Source organism: Phoxinus phoxinus (genome assembly GCF_949152265.1).
Source record: "Phoxinus phoxinus genome assembly, chromosome: 14".
NCBI classification, from domain to species: Eukaryota; Metazoa; Chordata; class Actinopteri; order Cypriniformes; family Leuciscidae; genus Phoxinus; species Phoxinus phoxinus.
The window spans coordinates 6,038,077-6,061,920 of record NC_136889.1 but is presented as its reverse complement, the minus strand read 5'-3'; the positions used below and the strand labels follow the sequence as shown (position 1 = coordinate 6,061,920).

At 39.1% G+C, this 23,844-nt stretch overlaps 1 protein-coding gene across 1 annotated transcript; it reads right to left on the bottom strand.

The window, feature by feature from the left end:
• Positions 1-1,015: 1,015 nt before the first annotated feature.
• On the bottom strand, positions 1,016-23,844 carry btaf1 (BTAF1 RNA polymerase II, B-TFIID transcription factor-associated). The gene is made up of 38 exons (XM_079634801.1): positions 23,491-23,844; positions 21,415-21,538; positions 18,857-18,971; positions 18,511-18,657; positions 16,718-16,917; positions 16,405-16,532; positions 15,645-15,774; positions 15,474-15,542; positions 14,718-14,807; positions 14,547-14,642; positions 14,183-14,359; positions 13,671-13,811; positions 13,302-13,426; positions 13,075-13,195; positions 12,770-12,874; positions 12,526-12,675; positions 11,786-11,928; positions 11,524-11,698; positions 11,247-11,450; positions 10,166-10,598; positions 8,731-8,918; positions 8,465-8,618; positions 8,257-8,366; positions 7,962-8,163; positions 6,886-7,034; positions 6,574-6,726; positions 6,274-6,395; positions 6,011-6,178; positions 5,829-5,906; positions 5,603-5,732; positions 5,041-5,182; positions 4,818-4,948; positions 4,436-4,561; positions 4,198-4,350; positions 2,940-3,151; positions 2,690-2,849; positions 1,912-2,082; positions 1,016-1,803 (listed from the first exon to the last, which is right to left on the bottom strand). The coding sequence occupies exons 1-38, from the start codon at positions 23,502-23,504 to the stop codon at positions 1,657-1,659; spliced, it is 5,583 nt and encodes a 1,860-aa protein (XP_079490927.1). The 5' UTR covers positions 23,505-23,844; the 3' UTR covers positions 1,016-1,656.

The following is a 23,844-nucleotide window of genomic DNA, read 5'->3' as shown; positions in this document are numbered from 1 at the left end:
TATTTCAATCATTGAAACCCATTATAAACTGTGCTGTATTGTCTTAAGACGAACTGTATTTAGTGAGTTTCACAAAAATCTCTGTAATATCTAATCAGGTCAGTTTGGCTTGTTTTTCTCTTCTACCACACGTTTAGCTCCATATGTCATTTTATTTAAAAAAGAAAAAGGGTGTTTAAAAAAAACTACTTTTTCCTAACGCAGTTTAACTTCTAATTTCATATTTCACGTCTGGAATTGAGATTGTTAACTTGGACCTCTGCTTGTCTAACTTTGCAGTAAAACTGTGATTAAAGTTTTATTTGTGTGTGTGGGATAAAATAAACGCAGTGCTGCTAATGCTTACTAGCTTTCCCACCTTCATGATTTTTCCCTTTTCTGTACTAAACAGCAAAATCTTATTAAATGTAATTGTATGACACTGTGAAACGCTGTCATCTTTTGCAGTCTGATTCTCTTGTAAATCTTCACTGCTGAAATGCAACCACACAAACCAACCACCAGTTGCAGATGTTAGAGAATTTACCCAAAAGAATAAATTGTGACCCTAGCCAAATTATTTTCACCACTTGTGTTTTTCAGAAGCTGTGAATTATGCACTAAAGTCAGTAATGTTCTACAAAACGGGTTCCATGTGTGTCTCTGGCATATAAACTAAAAATTACTTCAACAATAAACAGATGATTATACCATTTAAAATAGGTTGTTTCCCACAGTAAAAAAAACCCCGTCTTTACACCTGCAGAGTAAGGTCTAATACTTCAGTTGTATTAGAAAACTAGTATTTTTCCTTTTACAATTTAGGTGGACAGTATTTTGAAGTTATGGCCCAAACTTATCTAAAAATAATTGTAACCAGATGGATTTTTGTTTTGCCATTTTAAGCCTTAATTAAAAAAAAAAAAAAGATGATTATACATGCACCCCAGTCTACTCTGTACAACATACTTAAACAATTCATTATATCTGGTTTAGCTGTTCATTCACACATTTCTCATAAATGTAAACCGACACAGACATTTTAAAGAGAGCTCATTAGAATTTATTAAAATTCTACCAGCTTACCCAAAAAAGGCAAATAACAGAAATATTTACAGGTCTATTTTTTTTCCTTTTAAAACTCTACAATGTTTCCGATGTCGATGTCCTGCTGCTATTCCAGCTGTACCTAAAGATCTGTCAGTGCATGTTAGACATTTCTGATGGAGCAGAAGCTACAAGCCCTTCATTACCCTACAGAAGTTAGTCAAGCGCCTCCTAGTGGCCTGGATGAACAATCAGTCATTCTACACGACGGTGGAACCGTTTCAGTGCGTCCAGTCCTCGTCTCACCATCTCTTCATTCAGTTCTGGAATACTGTCATCATGGATACTGATACTGCCGTCTGGAAATCCTGAGGTTCAAATATTGTGATTCGTACAACACTCAGCTTTGTAAGATTAGACTTGTAAGACTTCCTCCAGTGCCGCATTAAAAACGGACAGTTTTAGATCTCAAATCTTGAGCGAATTGTAAGAACCTTCAGGAAGAGCTGTAAGACTGTGACGAGCATTAGACTGGAGTGTTTAAGGCTGATAGCTACAGTGCTTGTGCACGTCTCTCCATTGTCCCATCAATCAGAAGACTTGGGTTTTGTTGTGCAAGTTGAACTGGGCTCATTTAAGGGAGTGTATGAAGCTGTCCAGGTCGTATTCATTCTCGTACAGCTGCTGGTCCCACAGGTCGCCCAGTCCATCCAGAACAGACTTCATGTTGGTTTTACCAGAGGACGATGCACCCGCCTCACTCTTCACCGCTTCATCCTGAACATCAACACAAAAGCATCAGTACGAATCTGTCAGTTAATGTTTGTGCAGATGTGCATGTGGAAAAATGCTTCATGGGAAGAGGTTTTCTCTGTAAGCACTGACCTTGTCCAGTGTGAAGAGGTTGAGCAGCTGTTCTGTGCCCATACTCTGCAGACTGGCGTTCTCTTGGCTGATGACTGTATTCGCGATGGTCATCTTAAATTTCTGCAGACCCATGATCTTTTCCTCCAGCGTGCCTCGTGTGATGAGACGATACACATTCACCACACGTTTCTGAAACAAACACGCAATTGTTTAATGGATGCAAATGGGCTTTTCACATTCTTTTACCAAAACACCAAAAACTTAATTTAATCAAATTTCTTTGACTTTTCCTGCGATTGACAGAATTTTCATCTTTCCGTGTTTTCACTGTAATATGGTGGGGGGCGCTATTAAAACGCTAAAAGAAAACAATCTCCAGATCAAGGCGAAAATGGAACGAGCAATAAAAGCATTGCTCATGTTCGTAGTAGTCTTTAAAAATAAAATAAACATTTAAGATCTCATTTAAATTAAAAACAACGGCTCATCCTAAGTGTGTAACATCTTTACTTTGATCATGATTAAAATTCTGTGGTTGCCTCTAATTTCAAATGGTTAAAGATTTTTTTTATTTAGACCAGTTTGGCTTTGAATTGAGCAACAAATAAATTTGCTAAAAGAAAGAAAGAAAAAAACACCATGATATCTGGCTATTTGCTTAAAAAAAAAATGTTTTCTAAAAATCCACAATCGGAATCGCTGCATCCCTAATTTGACCGAATGGTTTTGGTTTCCGAAATTTTAGTCCATTAATAAATACTGATGTGATTAAAGGAAAACCGTAACCCTCCCGTACCTGTCCTATTCTGTGAGCTCGGTCCATGGCCTGCAAGTCTCTCATGGGGTTCCAGTCGTGCTCCACAAACACCACAGTATCTGCCCCGGTCAGATTCAATCCCAGTCCCCCCACATGGGTAGTGAGCAGCAGAACATCAATGGACGGGTCATTATTGAACCTGTAGAAGGAAAAGGACCACATAGAGTGACCCAAATGGAACTGCCTTCGAGGTTAAATATTTCCAGGGTAGTTTGTGTGGCCGTCTCACCTGGAGACAATGGAGTGTCTGAGGCCGGCCGGAACGCCGCCGTCCAGCCTGAGGTAGGAGATGGTGGGCAGCTGTGTTTTGAGCAGGTCCAGCTCCACGATGTCCAGCATGCTCTTCAGTTGGCAGAAGATCAGAACGCGGTGCTGGGCCACCACAGCCTCTGTGCAGCCATCAGACGCTCCAGATGAACCCAGTCCACAGTCCAACAGCAGCTACAACACACACAAAATACATCCTGCTAGTACTATACACTAATGGCATTTATTGATGACGATGAAAATGGGGGGGGAACACCACGGGATATTGATGATTTAAAACCAGTATGAATTTCTATCTTCTGATTTAAATTGATTCACAAATAAAAAAATGTAAATGTAAGCTAATAACATGATGTTGGATCAAAGATGTTGTGAGAGCAGTGCAGCACACGGACTGTGTAGAGATAGAGCTAAACTGATCACAAAAAAAGTCATGTGCTTGCTCATGCTGTGAGAGGCGAACATGAAAGGCTGAGTGGTGGCGAATAACGCGATTGCAAGGTGTGTGTAATTTAAATTGACAGGCAAATGGTTTTGAGCCACTGTTTTAGATCACCCATTTCTGTGAAAGATCCAGTAGTACATTTTATTTTAAAGTTTCATTTAAAAAAAAGTTACCAAGTTCAAATAAATAAAATTCAACAATTTGTTGATTAGCATCCATGATTGTGTTAACAAAAATTGAAATGTATGCACATATTGAATCGATGTAATCGAATAGTGACAAGAATCAATTTGAATCAAATTGTGAGATTCCAAAAGATTCCCAACCCTATTGCCTGATATTGATGATATAAATCCAAACCACAAAAATTGCACAATGTTAATTTAAAACAAAAGCCAAAAAAACTAAACCATAAGCAAAAATCCCTCCAAACCATTAATACTGATTAATACAGGGACACCCCACACCTAATATATATTTTAAAATGGGCTAATATTCATATAAAATTTTGTTTTTTTTAAAAGAGCATTGGTTAAATGCTTTTATATTGATAAAAAGGCACACACCATATTGTGGGATTGATTTTTTTTTTAAAGAGAGAGTGATTTATATTAAAAAAAATAAAAAAATTATATATATATATATATATATATATATATATATATATATATATATATATATATATATATATATATATATATATGACAAACTAATATGGATGATTTAAGAAACCCTAATATTAGCTGTTTTGGCAGTGCAGATGTGTGGACGGCACCTGTTTGAGGGCTGAGAGTTTGGGGGCGTGCTGAATGTCTCTGAGGTTGGAGTGTTGGCTGCTCAGCTGTTCTGTGATGTGTTTGTACTCTGGGTGTTGAGGGGTCAGCACGAGTGCCGGGTGATTACACAGCTTCCTCAGATACTGCAGAGCCTGAAAACACCAACACAACAACATTACAGACTGATGATAGACAGGAGGATATTCTTCCTCTCTTATATGACTTCCTGAGATCAACCTGGAAGACATGTCCGGTGGCCTTTAGCTTGGGCTTCTCCTCTTCCTCTTGTGTAGACGTAGTTGAGATTACATCATCCACGTCCACCTTTGCGCGAGACTTTGCAAAGTCCTCGTACAGTTGAACCTGGGTAGGCAAAGGAGAGAGAACAAGAGCAATGTCATCAATTTTACTACCGCTATTTATTCATTTATTAAATAAATTCTTTATTTCAGATTAACTGAAGTCAAGTCAACTATGTATATAGCGCTTTTTACTATCCAGATAGTTTCAAAGCAAGAACTGTTTTGCTAAAAAAAAAATATGGTGCATAGTGCACTTTAAAATGACTTGATCTTGCTGTAATCCAGATTTCATTAACCACATCCTGTGTGTTTTGTACCTGTAGAGGACTGAGGTTGCAGTAGTAATCTTGTATGATCTTGGGTGGCAGATCTTGAAGCACATCATCCTTCATTCTCCTCAGGAGGAAGGGCAGAACCTGTCTATGAAGTGCTTCCATTGCCAGCACACCTGAAAAACACACAAACACGTTATTTTAGACTAAAAAGATAACATTATTGCATAAAAAAAAATATATATAATTATGTAGCGATAAATCACACCTGCTTCCTGCTCGCGTGAGGAACTTTTAGCATCTCGACTGGCAAGGATGGGCTTCCCATAGCGGGCAGCAAACTGACGTTCAGTACCAAGAAAGCCTGGCATCAGGAAGTCAAAGAGAGACCACAACTCCAGAACATTGTTCTATAGACCAAAAAAAAAAAACAGAAGGACAGTTTGTCAAAATCAAGCTTCAGAATGTTTCAAGTCAAAATTCTACTTCATGTTGGCAAAATATGAAAGGTACATTGAAATAAAGTACCAATTTCATTTTTTTTTCTTGTACTATTCCACATTTCTGAAGAGTAAAGACATTAAAAGAGACCAAAAGTTTCCATTTCAAATAAATGCTGTTCTTCAAAATTCAGCTTTGCATCACAGGAATAAAATTACATTTTCAAATAATAAAACAGAAAAGTAATTTTAAATTAATACTATTTCATTATATTATGCATTTACTGTATTTTTGATCCAATAAATACAGCCTTGGCAAGCATTAGATCTCTTTTGAAAACCACCTTTTGAACAGTAGTGTATACATGGCACTAAGAGCTCAGTTCTCACCTGAATGGGCGTTCCTGAGAGAATGATCCTGTAGTTGGCAGATAACTGCTTGATCGCTTTGGAGAGTTTGGTCTTTCCATTCTTAATGACGTGACCCTCATCAAGGATACAGTAATTAAATTTAATATCCCTGTATGGGAGAAACAGCATATCATTATTAAAGCTTTCCTTCACCCCCACTGTATATGAAGTCTGTGAATGATAAACAAGTCATATGTCAAGTTACCTGAAAAACTCAATGTCATTCCTAACGACATCATACGAGGCAACAATGAGATTGTGTTTCTTAACCTGGTGCTGCAACCTGCATAAAATGAAACAGGAAATCATACATGCACTTCCTATTCTTTCATTTAAACTGTATGACGTGTCAATATTCGGTTAACAAACAGTTTCTTATGATCGTACCGTGCTCTTTCAGTGGGGGGGCCAGTGTAGTGCAGAGGATTGAGAAACTCTTTAGAGCAAAACTTCCCAACCTCATCCACCCAGTGGCCTGTCAGGGTGGGCGGACACACCACTATGGAGGGCAAATGGCAACAGTCAGGAGCCTTTGTCCTGGTGAACTCCTGAGCCCTACACACACACAACAATATTATTCGGCAAATAAAACTCTTGATTTTTAACCTATAATGCTGCACTATAAAGGATGAAGTTGATTTGGAGTGTACCTGAGGAAATGATCGCCAGCCAGAATGCAGATGGACTGCAAGGTTTTACCCAGACCCATATCATCACACAAGATCCCGTGAAGCTTGTACTTGTTTAAAAATGACAGCCAGTTGACACCATCCTACAAAAGAGAACAGAAATTCTTTAAGAATAAAACTTCTTAAAAAGCAAAATATTTAAAATGCCCAGTGATAAATGCAGTCCAACTAATATTCAAGTTATGCATTTCCATTCTCAGAAGGATTTGCCAAAAAATTAAAAAACATTTTCATGGACCGAACTGTGAAAAGCAAACACACCTGTTGGTATTTCCTGAGCTCTGCTTTGATGGGCACAGGAATCTTGTAATTTTCCAGTTTCCTTCCATCCAGCAGCTGCTCGAGGAAGTGTCGTTCTCTGGCCTTCTGCCGAATTAAATCTTCAGACATTGACGGTGGGTCTGGGATTCCAGCCTAAAAGGAATGAAAAAAGAAAAAAAGACTAAGGCAAAAGGGAAAACAGCTGCACAGAAGTTATGCAACAAGCATCCCACCCATACTGAGAACCCTGTGCAGAATGCCTTGCATAATTAGAAAGTATGAAAAGCATGAATGCTGTTACAGATCTCTCACCTCAAGAGGAAGCAGTCGGATCAGAGTAGCAAAGCATTGTGTGGCCATGAATCGCACGCTGTCACAGGGGTCACTCATACGGCCCAACACAGGGACCACCAACAGCACGATGTAGGGCACAATTTCCACATCCAACTGTTCCATCACACCTGGACACTGCGCTCAGGGAAAATATTTGTGTTCTGTACACACTTCAAATGTTTGAGGTTGGTATGATTTTATGTTTTTGAAGTCTCTTTTGCTCACCAAGGAGGCATTTAATTAAATACAGTAAAAAGTATTTATTCTTGTGATGGCAAAGCTGAGTTTTCAGCAATCTAGGGTTGGCAGTCATGATCCTTTAGTTAATGCATTAGAAATCCTTCTAATATGCCGATTTGCTGCCCAAGAAATCTCAATGTTGAACAGTTGGGCTGATTAATATTGTTGTGGAAACATTTGTTTCAGGATTTTTTTAAGAATAAGTTCAAAATAATCTTTTGTAACAATTGTCTTTACTGTTACTTTTGATCAATTTAATTTTGAGTTTGACTTAAAACTTTTATTCAGCAAGGACATGTTTATTTCTAGAGCACATTTAGTTGACTTTAAGAGTCATTGATAATTGATAATTCTGTTATCATTTACTCATCCTCATGTCATTTCAAATCCATAAGTCTTTCGTTCATCTTCGGAACACAAATTAAGATATTTTTGAATAAAATCTGGGAGATATGAGTCTTTCTATTGAAAGTCTATTCACCCCAAACTCGAATACAAAACATTCTTAAAGATAGTTATGCCAGAACATTTGAGCTTCCGCAACATGTTTTTTCTCGCTCATCAAGCAAGTATGGTTGAGCTTCTGTTTATGTTCAGTCATTATATGATGAAGAGCTTTAATTAAGGCTTTTATATAAACATTAAAGCGATCATATCTCTTCAGAAGACTTGACTGACACCAAACTTTTGAACTGTACTGTATGCATGTCTTAAATTATAATACATCCTAAATTAAGTTTGAGTAACACCTTGGTGAAATACAAAAACATTCATAATACGAGAAATCAGCGCGATTTTCATGTGGCAGAGGATACAGGCCATGGCTTCGATGGCTCCCTCCTGCTTGGTGTTGTCATCAATAGCACCCAACCAGGGCAGCACATGTTCCAGAAACACATTCATGGTCTCCATAGTAGCGATCTTGCTGAGCACGCCCACACCGCGAGCGGCCATGTGACGCACGGCTGTGTATGGATGCTGCAGACAGGTGCACAGGAGAGGCAGCTGCTCCATCAACTGCAGGTATAGACACAACAGGAGACTAGCTGTCATTTCCAATGTTCATGCAGTTTGAAGCAAGACGTTCTTGAAAGCTGTACGTGTACATACTACAGGGATGAGCTCTTGGGACATGGCTCCTGCGGTGACCTCCAGCACCTGCAGAGAGTTCACAAGCTCCTGAGCAATCGAATCTCCCTGCTTCAACAACTGGCTGGAATCTGCAACAAACACGGACACAAAGTGAGAAGGTGAACAAACAAAGAGCTTTTCAAACACAAGTCACTTTACTTAAACTCCACTGAAACATTAAGATTACCAAATCCCTGAGCATTCAGCGCATTTCTCAGCGGAACGGTCATGAACTCCCACAGATATGGCAATGATTTTGTCAACTCCTGACCGAAATGTCTGGCAACTGTCATCAAGCAGAACTCTGCACCTCTCCTCTGGATAAGACATGGCTTCTTGCTCTTAGAATTAAGGATTAAGAAGAAAGTTAGAATTACACACAGACTGCTAGCATCTGTCATGAGATCACTGAAGAGGAAACAGTGACGCTACCATTTACAACACTGGAAATACCTCGTCTGTTTCTGTAGTAATGCTGCCTCCGAGGGGCAGGTCATTGTTGGTGTTGGTTTTGGGGGCTTTGGGGGTGGGTCCCCTCTTACTGGTGATGGCAAAAGCCGCTTTCTGATGCCGGTAAAGAGTGATGATGCCCTTTGTCTTGTTCACCATATGATGCATTGCATCCTTCTCTGCCACAGACCCTGCAAGACAGATTTAATACACAAATCTAAAACCCATGAAACAATAGAGCTTACATTTTAAATTAAATAAAAGCCAACATTCAAATGAAATAGGATGAACTAGAAAGATACCAATATAAAATGAACAAATTACTAAAGGAAAAAAGGAAAGAAACAAAGTTCACATTTGAAAAATGTTGTATTTTCCATTTATTTTTATATACTAAAATATTTTATTTATAATTATTTCAATTTTCAGGATGATCCATTTTTATAATACATGTAAATAATAATAATACTGCACAATTCGTATTAATAGTAGTAATAGCTAGTGGCTCAATGGATCACAACTCTTGATTCAGATCATATTGTGGGTTGAGTCCCGTTTCTGACCATCAACACTAATTACAAGCATAGATATTAGGGCTGCACGATTAAACTTTATCGCATCGATATTGAGGTTTTAACTCCCGCAATAACCTAACCTCAGGAGTCTGAGTTTTTTTCCCCCGCCTCTGACATTTGAGTTACAAACCTATTAGCCAATCAAAATGGTCGAATCTCACGTTCCTGGCTTGCTGGCCAATTAGAAATGGCAATGGAAACAAGGTTGTATGCAGTGCTCCGGCTTTCTGTCAGCAGCAAAGCAGCTAACACTAGTGTTGTCAAAAATATCGATGTTTCGATAAATATCGATACTGAAATATCTGAACGGTACCAATACTAATTTCCCGAAGTAACCAATACTAATTTCCCGAAGTATCGATACTAGCCGAGCGGTCACTTTCACTTCTCTCCAAAGGCGCGTTGACAAACACTTAAAAGTATCGAACGCAAAAATCGAAAATCGCACCGCAATCGCAGTATTTGTCAGAAAAAAAGCAATTAGGTTTTTTCTCAAAATCGTGCAGCCCTAATAGATATACAATATTTGTAAATTTGTTATAAAGTGAAGTCTAACCGTTACATTCTAGCACATGGTCCGTACGCATCAACGATGATACATTTAACCCCTAGTAATAGCGGTAATAATAGAATTTGCTATTGTTGTATATACACACACCAAACAAAAAAATTCAAATTAATAATAATATTTAAAGGGCCAGAATAGACCGTATTCTTGAAATAAAAGCAGAATAAATTTGTATAAATTAGTACATTTTATGAATGGATTTATTGACAAACAATGTACCCACAAATTCGTTCTGCTCTCGTTTCATAAATAAGAGCAACCAATGAAAATATGAATGTTATGGTGTTCCTCTCACCTTTACTGCTCTCTTGTATTGGAGAGCTGGCTGGCGGGACCGGACAGGCAGCACTAGGGGTGAGCATCGGATCTACACACACCGAGCTGCAGAGATTCTTCACGATCTTGGCGTTAGGACAGGGAGATCTGGTAGAGCACAGCTGCAGCAGACGAGCGATGTTGGAGGCAGCGTAACCCTGAACGAGTATGTTCTCTTCGCGGCGGGCCGCCTCCATCAGGGGCCTGACCAAAGGATTGAGTTTATCCGGCAGCATGGCCAGTCCCACCACAGCGCAGGCAGTGAAGGTATGAACTCTCAGCTGCAGCTGCTGCCATTCAGCGCTGGTCTCGCTCACAGTGGAATGAGCTTGCAGCCTCTTGCCGTCCAAAGGCTGGAACTGACGTGACTTGAGGTTCAGAGAGGAGGTGCATTCTGAGAAGATGGTGGTCACCTAGAGAAAATCAGGAGATGAATAAGCCATTTTGGAGACATTAATCCAAAGTGGCATACAGTACACATATAGGTTCTAATGAGCTGCATTGCCATCTGCTGCCTTCTAAGTAAGGGTCCTCCTAACTGAAATGGATAGATTTCTTTGAGATTAATCCTAAAGCATTTTGGATTGCTTTCTCCAAAGGACACATGGTTTTGCATCCATCTATACCACTACTAATCATCAGTCATTATATTTATTAATGAATTGTATTGATATTAATATAGTACATTTATATTATAGTATATTATATAATTAAATGTGAAATATCTAAATGTATTATAATATAAGTTATGTTTATTATAATCATTTAAATTGCTATATTAATATATTATTGTTGTTTTTAACATTGTAATTCTAAAAAGTAAACCTCACATATTATTTTTACACTAATATAGTAAATTATATATAATTGTTTATTATAATTAATATTGTGTAATTGTTATACAATCACAATAATATTGTAATTATAATAATTTATATATTACACTTAAACATTAATAATAAAAATAGTTTATTATACAACAACTTAAGTTCTAGAGCATTCTGCTTTTATCTTAAGAATGAGGTCCATTCTGGACTTGAGTTTTGACTTCTTTTACTTACCAGCTCATTGGCCTGATCAATGGTGAACACAGCAGAGTTGATTCGTTCTCCCACGTCAATCTGGGCGTCAGCCAGCAGTGCTATGAGTTGTTTGCATTCGTTCTGCATGCGAGTAAAAGGAATGGCGATCTCATCATAGTAGAGTTGTTCTGAGAGGATGGCCAGCAATCGGGGCTGAACCACGCTTGATAACAGCTCACACTCCTGTGTGATGCAGGACAGCATGTCATTAACATGTTTAAAAAGAAATCTAAAAGTGACCCTCTCCCATTCTCACCTTCTGAAGGACTGCCCACTCACAGATCACCATAGAAACAGCAATCCGCTGCAGGGCCGATTTGGAATTGAGATGGAATAGTAAAAGTTGAGCTAAAGACTCGGCAGGACGGAGTTCCTGAGAAGAGCTGTTCAACCGCGGGTCACATATACAATTGCACAGCGCCCCCAACAGCCTAGGAGGACACAAAGTAGTCAGACACAAATATGGCACAAAAAAAGTAAAAAAAAAAAAGTTTAAAGAATCCCTCCCCCACACCCACTTTGCAGACATTAGACGTGCACGTGTCACCACATAGTCTCGTGTGGCAGGGTCTTCGGTAATCGTCTCCGCTCCACCGATGTATTCCTGGACCGTTTCCTTGACTTGAATAGATCCCTGACGGGTCTTCCCAGAGCCCTTCTCCTGCGGATTAACAGAATGAGGTTCAAAGCAGATCGGTTTTTGGATGAGTGGGAAGTGTGAAGTTTGTAGGCTGGATTAGTCTCAGCCTCAGACAGCATGCCCACGGACCACCCACAGTCCGTTCACAGACTGATACATACTGCACAGAAGAAGGAAAAACTGGAAAGCACTTTCTCACTCTGGTGAGCTCTAATCTGAAGTGTAAAATCTGCTTTTTTGGAGTCATGTCTGTACTTAATACTTTTGGACAGGCAGAAGGTTTGTACATGTACACTCCCGTTCAAATTTTAGGCTTCGAAGTACAGTACAGAGTAATATTGTGAAATTATTACAATTTAAAATAAATGTTTTATATTTTTAAATATAATTATGTTCCTGTGATGGCAAATCTGAATTTTCAGCATCATTAATCCAGTCTTCAGTGTCACAGTGTCTAATATGATGATTTGGTGCTCAAGAAACATGTCTTATTATCATTGTTGAAAACAGTAGTGATTAATTTATCAATTTAGTGCATCCTTGCTCAAAAGTATTCATTTCTTAATGATAACGATAAACTGAAATGACTGGTTAAGAGATTTTGACCTCCACCCTCACCTTTAAGCGGGCTTTCACTTCCAGCAGCATGTTAGGGTCTATAGGGATGTGTGGCGCTTGCATCATCAAGCAGAGCCAGGCACCCATCCAAGGACAGCTGGCTGCCACCACATACTGGTGCGGCGCCTGTCGCAACAACTCCACCCACACCTAGAAAAACATCAACATATTTATAAACTAATTTACATACCAATCAGACAAAACATTCAAAGAGTGGAACAGCGTGAGTTTCAGTGGGCATCACCTTCTGGATCAGCTCTAGGATCTCTTGGTTGCTCTCAAGGATGCAGGACTGAAAGATGTACCTTAGCATGTCCTGCATGATGGGATTCAGCCACACAGCACAACTCTAAAGGCAAATTTTTAAAATAAGAACAGGAAACAGGAAAGATTAAATACTTGAAACTGAAGATGTTAAATACTACATATTTTTATTTATATTTTACCATGCAACCCTAGTTAAAAAGACATCTACTTTTATGTTAATCATAGCTACATGCTAATCCTTCCTATAAAAGGGTGCGTCTGACTTTACACAAAATATCCAACCTGGTCAGCTTTGGAAAGCAGTGTGTAGAGGGTTTCTAGGGCGGCCCGACGAACAGAAGCAATGGTATGTCTGAGGAACGGCCACACTCGAGGAACCAACACTGTCAGAGACTGTTGCGAGCTGGGAAAGACAAAAAAAAGGTTTTAGGTTCCCATTGATCATTGTCATGAAAAGTAGTGTTAATAGCAATTAAGATGAGCTCCTTTCAGATTTAAAGAGATCTAACCTGCACTGGCGGACCTGTGGGTAAGTGAGCAAAGAGGACAGAAGGGTCATGATGCTGTTAGTTGAGGCCGTGAGATCGTCCAGCTCCAGCAGAGCATTCCACAGTGTGTCCACGATGAAGGGAACCTATTCAGCACACACAGAGGATATAGATATTCAGGCATTAACCCAGAGAAATTGCTGTGAATAAGTGCTAGATGTAAGACTGGCTTAAATGTGTTGGAAAATGCAAACTGTCAGTGATAGACCGACTGGCCTATATTTGACTATTTTAAGATTATCACATCTGATAAGACATGTCCTCTCATATCAATTCAAATCAGATATATCTGTACTGACTGTCGAAAAGAAATTAACTTTGAGCTCAGACCTTAGCAGGCTGTAACTGAACCAATCCATCCACCACAGGGATCAAAGCTGCTGCTGCCACAGCACGAACATCATCATCCAGATCCCGCAGGCCTTCTGTAATGGCGGGAAGAACCCGGGGCAGGAGCGCTGCGATCAAATCCTAAGGGTCAGCAAGGTGTGAAGGTCAAACAAAGGCTAAAGACTACAACACAAAGGTCACTTTAAATCTCAGAAATACAAAAAAGGTGTGCACATACCTAATCTTAATTGGGCTCAGGTGCAGAGCAAAAAGACGATAATCATAGAGGTGAGAAGAGTAATATCCGGACGCAAGTTTACAGCTACAAAAACATTCATAGACAGCGCAACGTTTCGACAATTAGGTCGAACTAACTCCATAAGGCTATTGTGCCTAATGAAGACCTGATGGTCGAAATGTTGCGCTGTTTATGAATATGTTTTTGGAGCTGTAGTGGATATTACTCTTTTTACCACTTCATCTCAGCCCATAAGAATGAGAGATTTATTCACCTGTCTGACAGCAAGAACATATTTGATGCCCAGCAGGCCTCCGTGTCGAACCTCCCATTGGTCTTCAGTTAGCAGCTTAAGCAGAATGTCCACAGTCATGGCGACGCCATTGTTCGCCATGTGCCTTAAGGCCACGCCAAGAGTCTGGGCACACGTCTCTCTGACAGGTGCAACCACCTGGAAAGTTAAGAAAAGGATATGCTTCAAGATGAGAACGAGAAAATGAAAGCCTTGCCAAAAAAAAATATTTTTTTTTAATGTAGTGACACTGACACAAAATTGTGCAATTATAGGTTCAAATGTCAGTCTTTTTCAGCCACTAGGGGGCAACAGACACTAATAAACAAACTCAGAAGTTACAGACCTCATCTGATACAAAGTCTCCAAATCTGTCCAGAGCGAAGACGCACAAAAGCCGGATGACCAAATCCTCCAGCCACTCCTGGTGCTGTCGCTCCATCTGAGAATGAAGGCATCAAACATCAGAAACTGAATTTAAAATGACAGTGAAAATGTGCAATGAGCAGGTGAACACCTGTTCTACTGTACTGCCAACAGTCTTTCCTCCACCAGCACCATGACACTTCAGCACTTCCCTCAGTCCTGTGCCGGCACCGTGGCGAATCTAAACATGACAAATAAAAACTCAGTGACTACTCGTTTCACTGTAACCACAGACAAATAACTTCTGTTCACATGCAACTGCAAGCTGCATTTAAGATCATTTGTCTCAAAAAGGACAAAACCAGCAGGAATCAGTGTTTTCGTTAACTAAAACTATTAAAAATAATTTGCATATTTAACTAAAATACGTAGTTAAATAAATAAATATTAGATGAAAAACTTAAAATGTAAATGTTGCTTAGGAAACTAACTGAAAATTAAGGTATACAGTACTACAATAATTAAAACCGAAATGAAATAAAACAATAGAAATATTTAAAAATAATTCAAAAATAAAAAATATTTTAATTACTAAAAAAGCACACAAATTAAATATAAAAAAGCCAATTCATAATATTAATAAATATTATAATAAAATAATACTGATAGGCATTACAGCGAGATATAAATCACTGCTCCATTTGAGATAAAATTTCAGATATATTGAATATTTATGATATATTCACAACGATTTCACTGGCAATATAAAGTTAAGCATTGTGAAATAGCAATATTTTAATGCACTTTTTATTAGTCCATTAATTTTCATAAACACTGAACCATTAGATTAGCATGATCCCCTCTTGTTTTGTGGCCATTTCAGAGCAAGTTTTTTTTTCTTCAGTACCTCCCATGAGGGGTTGAAGAGGTCATTGCACAGTTCATCACAGAAGCTTTCCAGGGGCCATTCCTGAGTCTGTGAAACAAAAACAAACATTAGACAGTCACAATAGGACACGTTGAATGTGAACAGCTCAATGTGTGAAAGAAAAAGCAAGCATGTGTGCAAGTCTCACACCTCGTCAAATAAACTGGAGTTATCAGGGACATTATCAATTAAGAGCTTGCTGTCGGTTGCTGGCTGCTCAATGACTACATTTGTGGTTTTCCGTCGTTTCTCCTCTGGCTCTCCCTCAAAACTGTCATTGCTGTGGCAAAGGAACATAAGAGCAGTGGTCAGACTGACCGCCCACATACCCTGGAACAGTCATTTTCTTTAAAGTCAACGTGAAACACTGTTTATAGGGCTGGGAGTCTTCAGGCACATCACGACATGATTCTAAAAATGATTTATCTAATGCATCTAGGGGTGCAAATCTTTGACATGTGAAGGTGGCTGCGTAAACCATAAAAGTTGTTATAGAATAAGTCTGCTCTCACCCACTAACAGAAACATAAAAGTGAGGTATGATAACCTAGTATCTTTGTGAAAATTCAATGCTGCAGAGCGACCTTAAACCCTCAGCCTACATTGCTTTCCGTGGCTCTGCACAAGATTCAACTTTCAAGTGTGTGATAGACTGTGTCCTACATTTGTAATTCATGTATAAAACCATATTCCGTTTAAATATAGTGTTTAGAATCCATAAAAGTTGCTTGGTTGGTGTCATCTTGAAGATGTTGTCAAATAAAGCATGTGCAGCCTGTGTCCGTGGCTGTTAAAACTTTTATGAAAGAGGTTATATCCAAAATTGCTAATAGTACAGGGTAAATTGTCAATTTTGATTTTATGTTGGCATAAGGAATAAAAGGAAATACAGATATACATTCAGCATTACCTCTTCTCATTAGGATCCATGTCTCTGGATCTATGCTTTGCCACCAGTTTTGCCATCCTCTTGGCCTTGTTCTTCTGTCGATTGCTCATGCCTGGACAAAACTGTGAATCTATGAGCTCTGCAGCTGGCTAAAAAAAGAAAAAGAGAACAAAACATTTTAATATTATAAGTGGCCTAATTAGAACCGGAAAACAGGGCTGGGTGAAATTAAATAATCACAATATAGTTGAAATGATTTATGCCCATTCACCTTCTCCTCCAATTAAACTTTTGTACAATATGATGAAGGTAAGGAAGTCACAGCACAACTCACCATATGGTTGCGTGAGCCGTGACAGCTCAGGCTTTTACCAGGCTGTGTTCTGTTGGTACTGGAGGCACAAGCGTCCTCCAGGTCCTCATCATTAAAAAGCTCCTCAGTGTCCATGCCGATCGCAGCGCCCATATCCAATCCCAGCTTCTTCTGCAACTGCTTCCTCTGCCGGGCCAAACGTTCTTTGGGATCCGTCTCACCTAAAGAAGGGAATGCAATCATGATTCAGAATGGCCAAACCAACAAGGGTGTTCTAGGTGTGTGCTTTATGGTTCAAGTCAAAACAATCTATGATACTCTGGCCTCTAGATATTACCCATTTTATTGTCCACCAGGTATAAATCACAATTGCTTGCATAGAAACGTAATAGTACTTATCAATGAGGTATCACTCATGTTCGTAGCAAAAATGGTGCAGAGTAAAGTACATGCAAGTTTAATATGAAAAAGAAAGGAGTACATGGACAAAAAACATTTCTAATCAAATTTCTTCTATACAGATATGCAAATAAATGCATGCTTATCACCTGCATCTCTTATCCAATTCTAGGACAATGTCAAATGAACAATGCTATTATTTCCTTAGTCAAATTCAATGGCAGTGTTTCCCCTACAATGTATTCAGTAGCGGCGCAGCGCCGCCGCTGGAATTTCAGCGACACTGCAAAATCTTCACATGATCAGTAATACAACATTCACTTACACACTGTAAAAGCACAACAGTAAAAGTAGACGCCTCCGTATCAACACGCGACCGTTGCGACGTATATTCACATCAAATGTTAACGCAGAGGAACTGGACACCGCAGTTCACAAAAGCCGGTAACCTTTGCCGGTTAAACATGTCATTCACGCGCTTTTCTGAGCGCAAACACCCGACGCACACATGCACTAAAAGCCTGTCAATCAGCGCCTGGTTACTGGGATAAGTTATCTTTCGAGTCTTTTTGCGCTAATATACTGTCAAATACACACAAGGTTTACATAAAGTTGGTTATGTCTAAAGTGAAAGAAAACAGAAAATGTAGAGAAAATCTGCTCGTTAAATGAGTGTATATTAGACGCGTCGTGTTCAGGTCTTAAAGAGACAGTAGCACATACCGGTAATAGTAAACATGCTGCCGCTTGTCCTTAAAGTGATAGTTCACCCAAAAATAAAAAAAATTATTTACTCTCTAATGTTGTTCCAAACCTGTATTAATTTCTTTCTTGTGCTGAAGACAAAATAAGATATTCTGAAGAATGTGGCAAACCAAATAATTGCTAGTCCCATTGACTTCCATAGTAGAAAAAATATATACTATGGAAGTCACTGGGGTACATCAACTGTTTGGTTACCCAGATTCTTCCAAATAACTTTTATTTTCAACAGAAGAAACTTCTGTTTAAAACTAACAATCAGACCTTGAATCTGTTGATGGTATGTCATTTGTATGTCTCAAAATGTCCATTTCTATCCACAAAACTTGTCAGAAGTCATGGTTTAAGGGGTAATTAAAAAAAATAAAAAATCCTTTGGAGGTGCATGCCCCCGGACCCCCACGCGTGCGGCTTGGTAACAACCTCCGGCACGTAACAGCACCGCTGCTGGAAAAATTTCTAGGGGAAACACTGAATGGTATTAAATCTCTTTCCTGTAGTTATCTTGCATTTGACATAATTGATGTCTGCGGCACAAAAGGTGCAGGGCGAGAATCACAGCAAAATTTGAACAAATGCCAAGTATAAACAATAGAAATAACGACATGAAAGTTACAAAGCTGCAGTAACAAACATGCAAGTTCGAATCCTACCTGATTTATCATCTTGCACTTCAAACTCCACTCCTGCAGAGCCAAGCAGCGACGCTCCATGCTTGAGCAGACGGGAAATATCAAACCTGTAGAAACTCAGCCTGTCTGAAGAGATGTCCTCTGGAGACATATCTTCTGGACACACCTCTGAGAAGGACAACACATTAAAGCTCTCGCTCAGCTCAAGACACACATTAGACAGAAGATTAAGACTTGTTAGCTTGTTGTTTGCATTTGACTGCATTGACCAAGTGTATAAATAATTATGGCAGCACTGTGCCTTCCTGTAATTTTTTTATAAAAAATTAAATTATCCAGTAATGTAATCTAGGAATACTCATCTCACCGTCTTTTGGCTTTGAAGTCGGGTTCCATTCCGGAATATTCTTCACTATGGCTTCAACGGCCTGTCCAGCTGCGATTCGCGTATCCCAGTTTGGACTCCTCAAGAATGTTAAAACCTATTAAGGCCAGAGGAAGGGAAAACAGATCAATAATCAGATTCGGAAGGGTTGAAATTCAGGTTTGTTCACATGCACCACACATTAGGCAAATAAGAACTTCCAAACCTTTAACTTAATTCTTATGTTAGGAAATATCTCTCTGTAACCTCTTTTTCAACCCTCTACACACCTTGGCAATATAATTTTCCATTGGCTAGTACATTTTTTACTTTACTCGCCAGACTGATATACTAATATATACAAGTCTGGCGAGTAAACTAAAAAAAAAAGTAAAATATGTATATGATTCCACCAAATCAGGTTAAATTTGTAAAATGGCATATCTTTTTAAATATCTGAATGTACACTCTTAACTCAAGTCAATAAAGCATTATATTATATATTATGATAATCACGCACTGTTTAATGATAGACCTTCAGAAATTAGAACTAAAACTTGGTAACCATGTATGAACACATTTGTCATTTTAACTGAACTTCGGACTGGTGGTGGCGTTTGAGATATTATTGGTCATTCAGTGTTTCTTTAAAAAAAAAATTGATAATAGTAATTCTTATTAAAAGATAATACTACTACTGATTCTACTACTAATAATAACAATATACATACAATGCACTAAGGATTGATGAGCTGCTGGGTTCAAGAATATTAATCACGTTGCCAGCGTTCGCTCGAACTGATTTGCTGAAATCAAAACAGGGATGAGCGCCAGCCAATGAGATTTCCGTTTGCACATTAGTTTCCGCCCACTACCGGAGAAACCGGCATATCTTCTTCTTGTTCTTAAAATCGGAATAATTCCAAATGAAAATACAAAAAAAGAATATTGTTTACATGTAGCGCGTCAATTCTGCGTGGTTTGTAAGGTTCTCTCTCTTGGCGTATGTGTGAGAAACACACAGGTACGATGTGCACAGAACGAAACTCAAGCGCTGATCAGTTAGTCAGTGTTCAGACAGAGAGTGAAAATATATCCATGCGAGACTTATACTTAGATTTTACTCGCCAGTGTGTGTGTGTGTTAGAGGCTGAGAATTTATTAGCCAATGGCTAATGATAGACATTATTTAGTTGTCCAGAGAGAAGATTTAGTCGCATATGCGAGTGATTTACTCGCAATGTAGATCGGGTTGCTTTTTACAATTGAAATTAACCTAGTCATTTAAAACAAAACAAAAAACATACTAAGAGAATGCTATAACACTACTAAAAGACACACAGGATTGTAAGATATCAAAGAAAGCCAACTACAAAAACCATGCACGATGGAGGACAATGTAAACAAGTGAAAAATGTAGTAACATGGTATACATCCCAAAGTATCATGATAATACCATTTAATTACACCACATCATATTTTGTAAGAGGATAACTCTATGAAATGCTATAGAAAACAATTTTGTGAATATTTGCTAGATGTCTGTTCTGTGTGTGTGCTGAAATAAAATGGTGTTTGTACATAGCCCTGGCTGTGTAAATAGGAGTGAAAACAAAGTGGATCGGATCGATCCACGGAGCACCGAAACACCTTGTAGCCAATCAGCAGTAGGGGGTGAATCCAAAGAGGAAATGGTCAGACGAACAGAATAAAAGACAGGTTACAATCAAGCAAGAGCTCCAGAGCTGGAGAGACCGAGAAGGAAGGCCTGACAATGGACACAGAGGTTGCTTTGTTTGTTTCCGTTCAATATGTAAGTAACACTGGTTTTGCTGATTCATAGAACCAAGATATGCTGTTCTGTTGTTCACAGCGGATTCATCCATACTTACGCAAGCTGTCTGATGTTAGTGGTTGCCGGTGTTGCACAGCATGTTTGTTATTTTGGGGGCGGAGCAATAAGGGAGGGGTGCATTTGTTTAGGTGTCAATTTAAAATATTAACAGGGTTTCTCAGAAAACCATTACTGCACCTTTACGTTTTGATTTGCAGGTCTAAATCTTGGCCCAATTGTGATTTTGTGTTTTTTTTATGTTTTTTTTCAAACCCAATCTTCATCTCTACACTAGCATTTTGCAAGTGATTAAATTAAACCCATTTGTTCAGATAGAGAGGCAGTATCTGCAACAGTTGCTATAGCAATGATGCAAGCATCAGCATGATGCCAAAATACTTTCTCATACAATGCATCCACTGTCGGTATAGAAAGAGAGAACTGGACATTTTGCTTTTGTTCATGTCTAACTGGTGCGGATTTTAAACGAACAATATATATATGCAATTTGAAATGCTAGGAAAGACATTCTTCCAGTACAAATACAGACATATGCTATTAGTGCAACAATACAGACATGTTCTTCTGCATATCTGAACCATTTTTATGAGTATAATGCATATTTTTGCTGTTCAAATTACAAACTACTAAATTAGCCTTAAATGTCCCCCGAATTTTTATTATTATCATTTCATTTGGTTGGTCTGAACAAATCCTAAACACTCACCTTTGATAGCAGGTTATTAAGCTCATGTGGGTGAAGCTTAACAACATCTCCCAGCTGCCGAGCAGCGGCTTTACGGGTAACAGGAGTCGTTCCTGTGTCCAATAAGATAAATAGACGTTCCAACCTGGAGAAAATAATACGAGAAAATAACATTTACAATGTTATAAATAAATTATTTATGCCGTGGTCACTAGACTGTTCATATAAAATTTCTTCTATCACTGCAAAAAGTCTCAAAAATGAAAATTCTGTCATTAATTCCTCGCCCTCATGTCGCTCCAAACCCGTAAGACCTTAGTTCATATTCGGAGCACAAATTAAGATATTTTTTATGAAATCCAAGAGCTTTCTGACCCCCTTATAGACTGCAATGTTATTACCACTTTCAACCTTAATTTTATGGAGCGACGAGAATGCTTTTTGTGCACACACACAAAAAAACTATTTAACAATTTAGTTTCCGTATCAGTCTCTGACGCCGTTCACGTTGTAAACATGATACTGAGCGGCATTCTGACGTAAAACCCGGAAGCGCCGCACTTTGTTTACAACGTCAAAAGCGTCAGAGACTGACACGGAAGAGAAGAAATTATTGAATTAAGGCATTATTGGGGGGTTGGGGGGGATGGCGTACTAAAGTATTCTCGTCGCTTCATAAAACAAAGGTAGAACCACTATGGTCACATGGACTATTTCAACAACGTCTTTACTAACATTCTGGGCCTTGAAAGTGGCAATTAGGTTGCAGTCTAGGTGTCAGAAAGCACTCAGATTTCACCAAAAATATCTCAATTTGTGTTCCAAAGATGAACGAAGGTCTTGGGTTTGAAACAACATGAGGGTGAGTAATTAATGACAGAATGTTCCTTTATAGGTGAATTAACCCTTTAAGCCTTGGCAATTTAAATATTCATGGGCATGCATGAAGATGCAAAAGGGAACTCAAATCTTTAGCCTACGGGTGCACGGGGTCGCGCGAAATCTGGAGCACACGCACTGACGAGCACAAACTCGATGGGCGGGTGCTCGGTGTACTGGGGGAGGGGCATGAGAGTTGTAAACATTCAAAACTTTGGCTAAGTCCACTCAATCTGCCAGACCTGCCGACTGCAGCTTTAAGTGAATGTAAACAGTTGAGAATGAAAACGCACGTGAATCAGTAGGCCTATACTGGATCTTTGATGTCACACTTTCATGTGCACAAATTCCATGAACTCAGGATCAAATGCTGAGTTGACAGAGACAGTTGATTAGCATGGAACCAACAAAGCCTGACTGGGTTGGTTTGGTTTGTCAACTCCAAAACTAATCCCGTAACCCTGAGCCTGGATTGCATGAAATTTGGGTATTTACTTTATTATAAGCAATAACTGGTCACGTGATAAACGTGGCGCCGCCCATGGGAGGGCGACCCGGACTGTAAGGAATAGAAGCTTCCCGTGAGACAAATTTTAAATAATTTCATTATGTCAAAAAATACGTTTACCAAAAAATAACCTATAAGGGTAAAAAAAAAAAAAAAAGACAACCTAGCAACTTCCCCCACACCATCCTGTCAGACACGTTGTATAACGGCACATTAACTGCAGTGATAGATTAGGAGAAACGAGTGCTGTCTTCAGTCTGTGAATGTTAACTATGTCTTTACCTCAACAGTGCCCAACCCGGAGAGGGATGACACTGCGTGGGGTTAGTCCACTAATCACCCGTGGATTTACACATTAGCCGGAGATTTACCAGGATGAAGTAGAAACATTTTGGTAGACCACAAACTATTTAAGTTGGATTCATAACGCATATGAAATATAACACAAAACACTAACGTTATCAATATATGATAAACAGCATGAGATAACACAATTTGACAGGTTACATATTGACGTGTTCGTGTGGGAGGTTAAATTGCTTCTGCAGTAACGTTAGCTGTGTTACCTTTAACGTTACTTATTTAAAAATATTGACCGTTATATAATATAACTTATATATTATATAAGTAACGTTAACCTATTAAGAATTTGAATATTCAACTGTAGACACATTTGCCAGCTGCAAATCAACCATAATCCCCTAACTCACCTTGAAACAGCCATATGAGCTGTTCGGGTGCCCGGGCTGGGATCCCGGCGCGGGGTTCGGGTTCGGGATCGGGATCAGGTTCGGGCTCGCGCTGCTTCTGACCGTCGCGTGCGCGGACAGGCCCGATCTCTCGCACACTGCCTCAAAATCGGCTTGCTCGCTTATTAAATATTTCCCACAGCGCCCGAAGACGCCGAATAACACCTACGCCAGCGTACAGATTGATTTAGCCCTCCGCACTACCCCGAAAACGGTATTTTAATCGAATAAACGGGGGGAAATAATTTTGTTGGTCACAAAAGAGAAGCCAGGCGGCTGGTTTTATATGAGGAGCCATCTTGCATTTATTCCTTC

Coding starts and splice junctions, on each gene's coding strand:
- btaf1 (XM_079634801.1), bottom strand. Junction 18,658..18,856: donor GACTTCAAAGCCAAAAGACG/GTGAGATGAGTA, acceptor TGTCCTTCTCAG/AGGTGTGTCCAGAAGATATG. Junction 11,929..12,525: donor AAGTGAAAGCCCGCTTAAAG/GTGAGGGTGGAG, acceptor GTTAATCCGCAG/GAGAAGGGCTCTGGGAAGAC.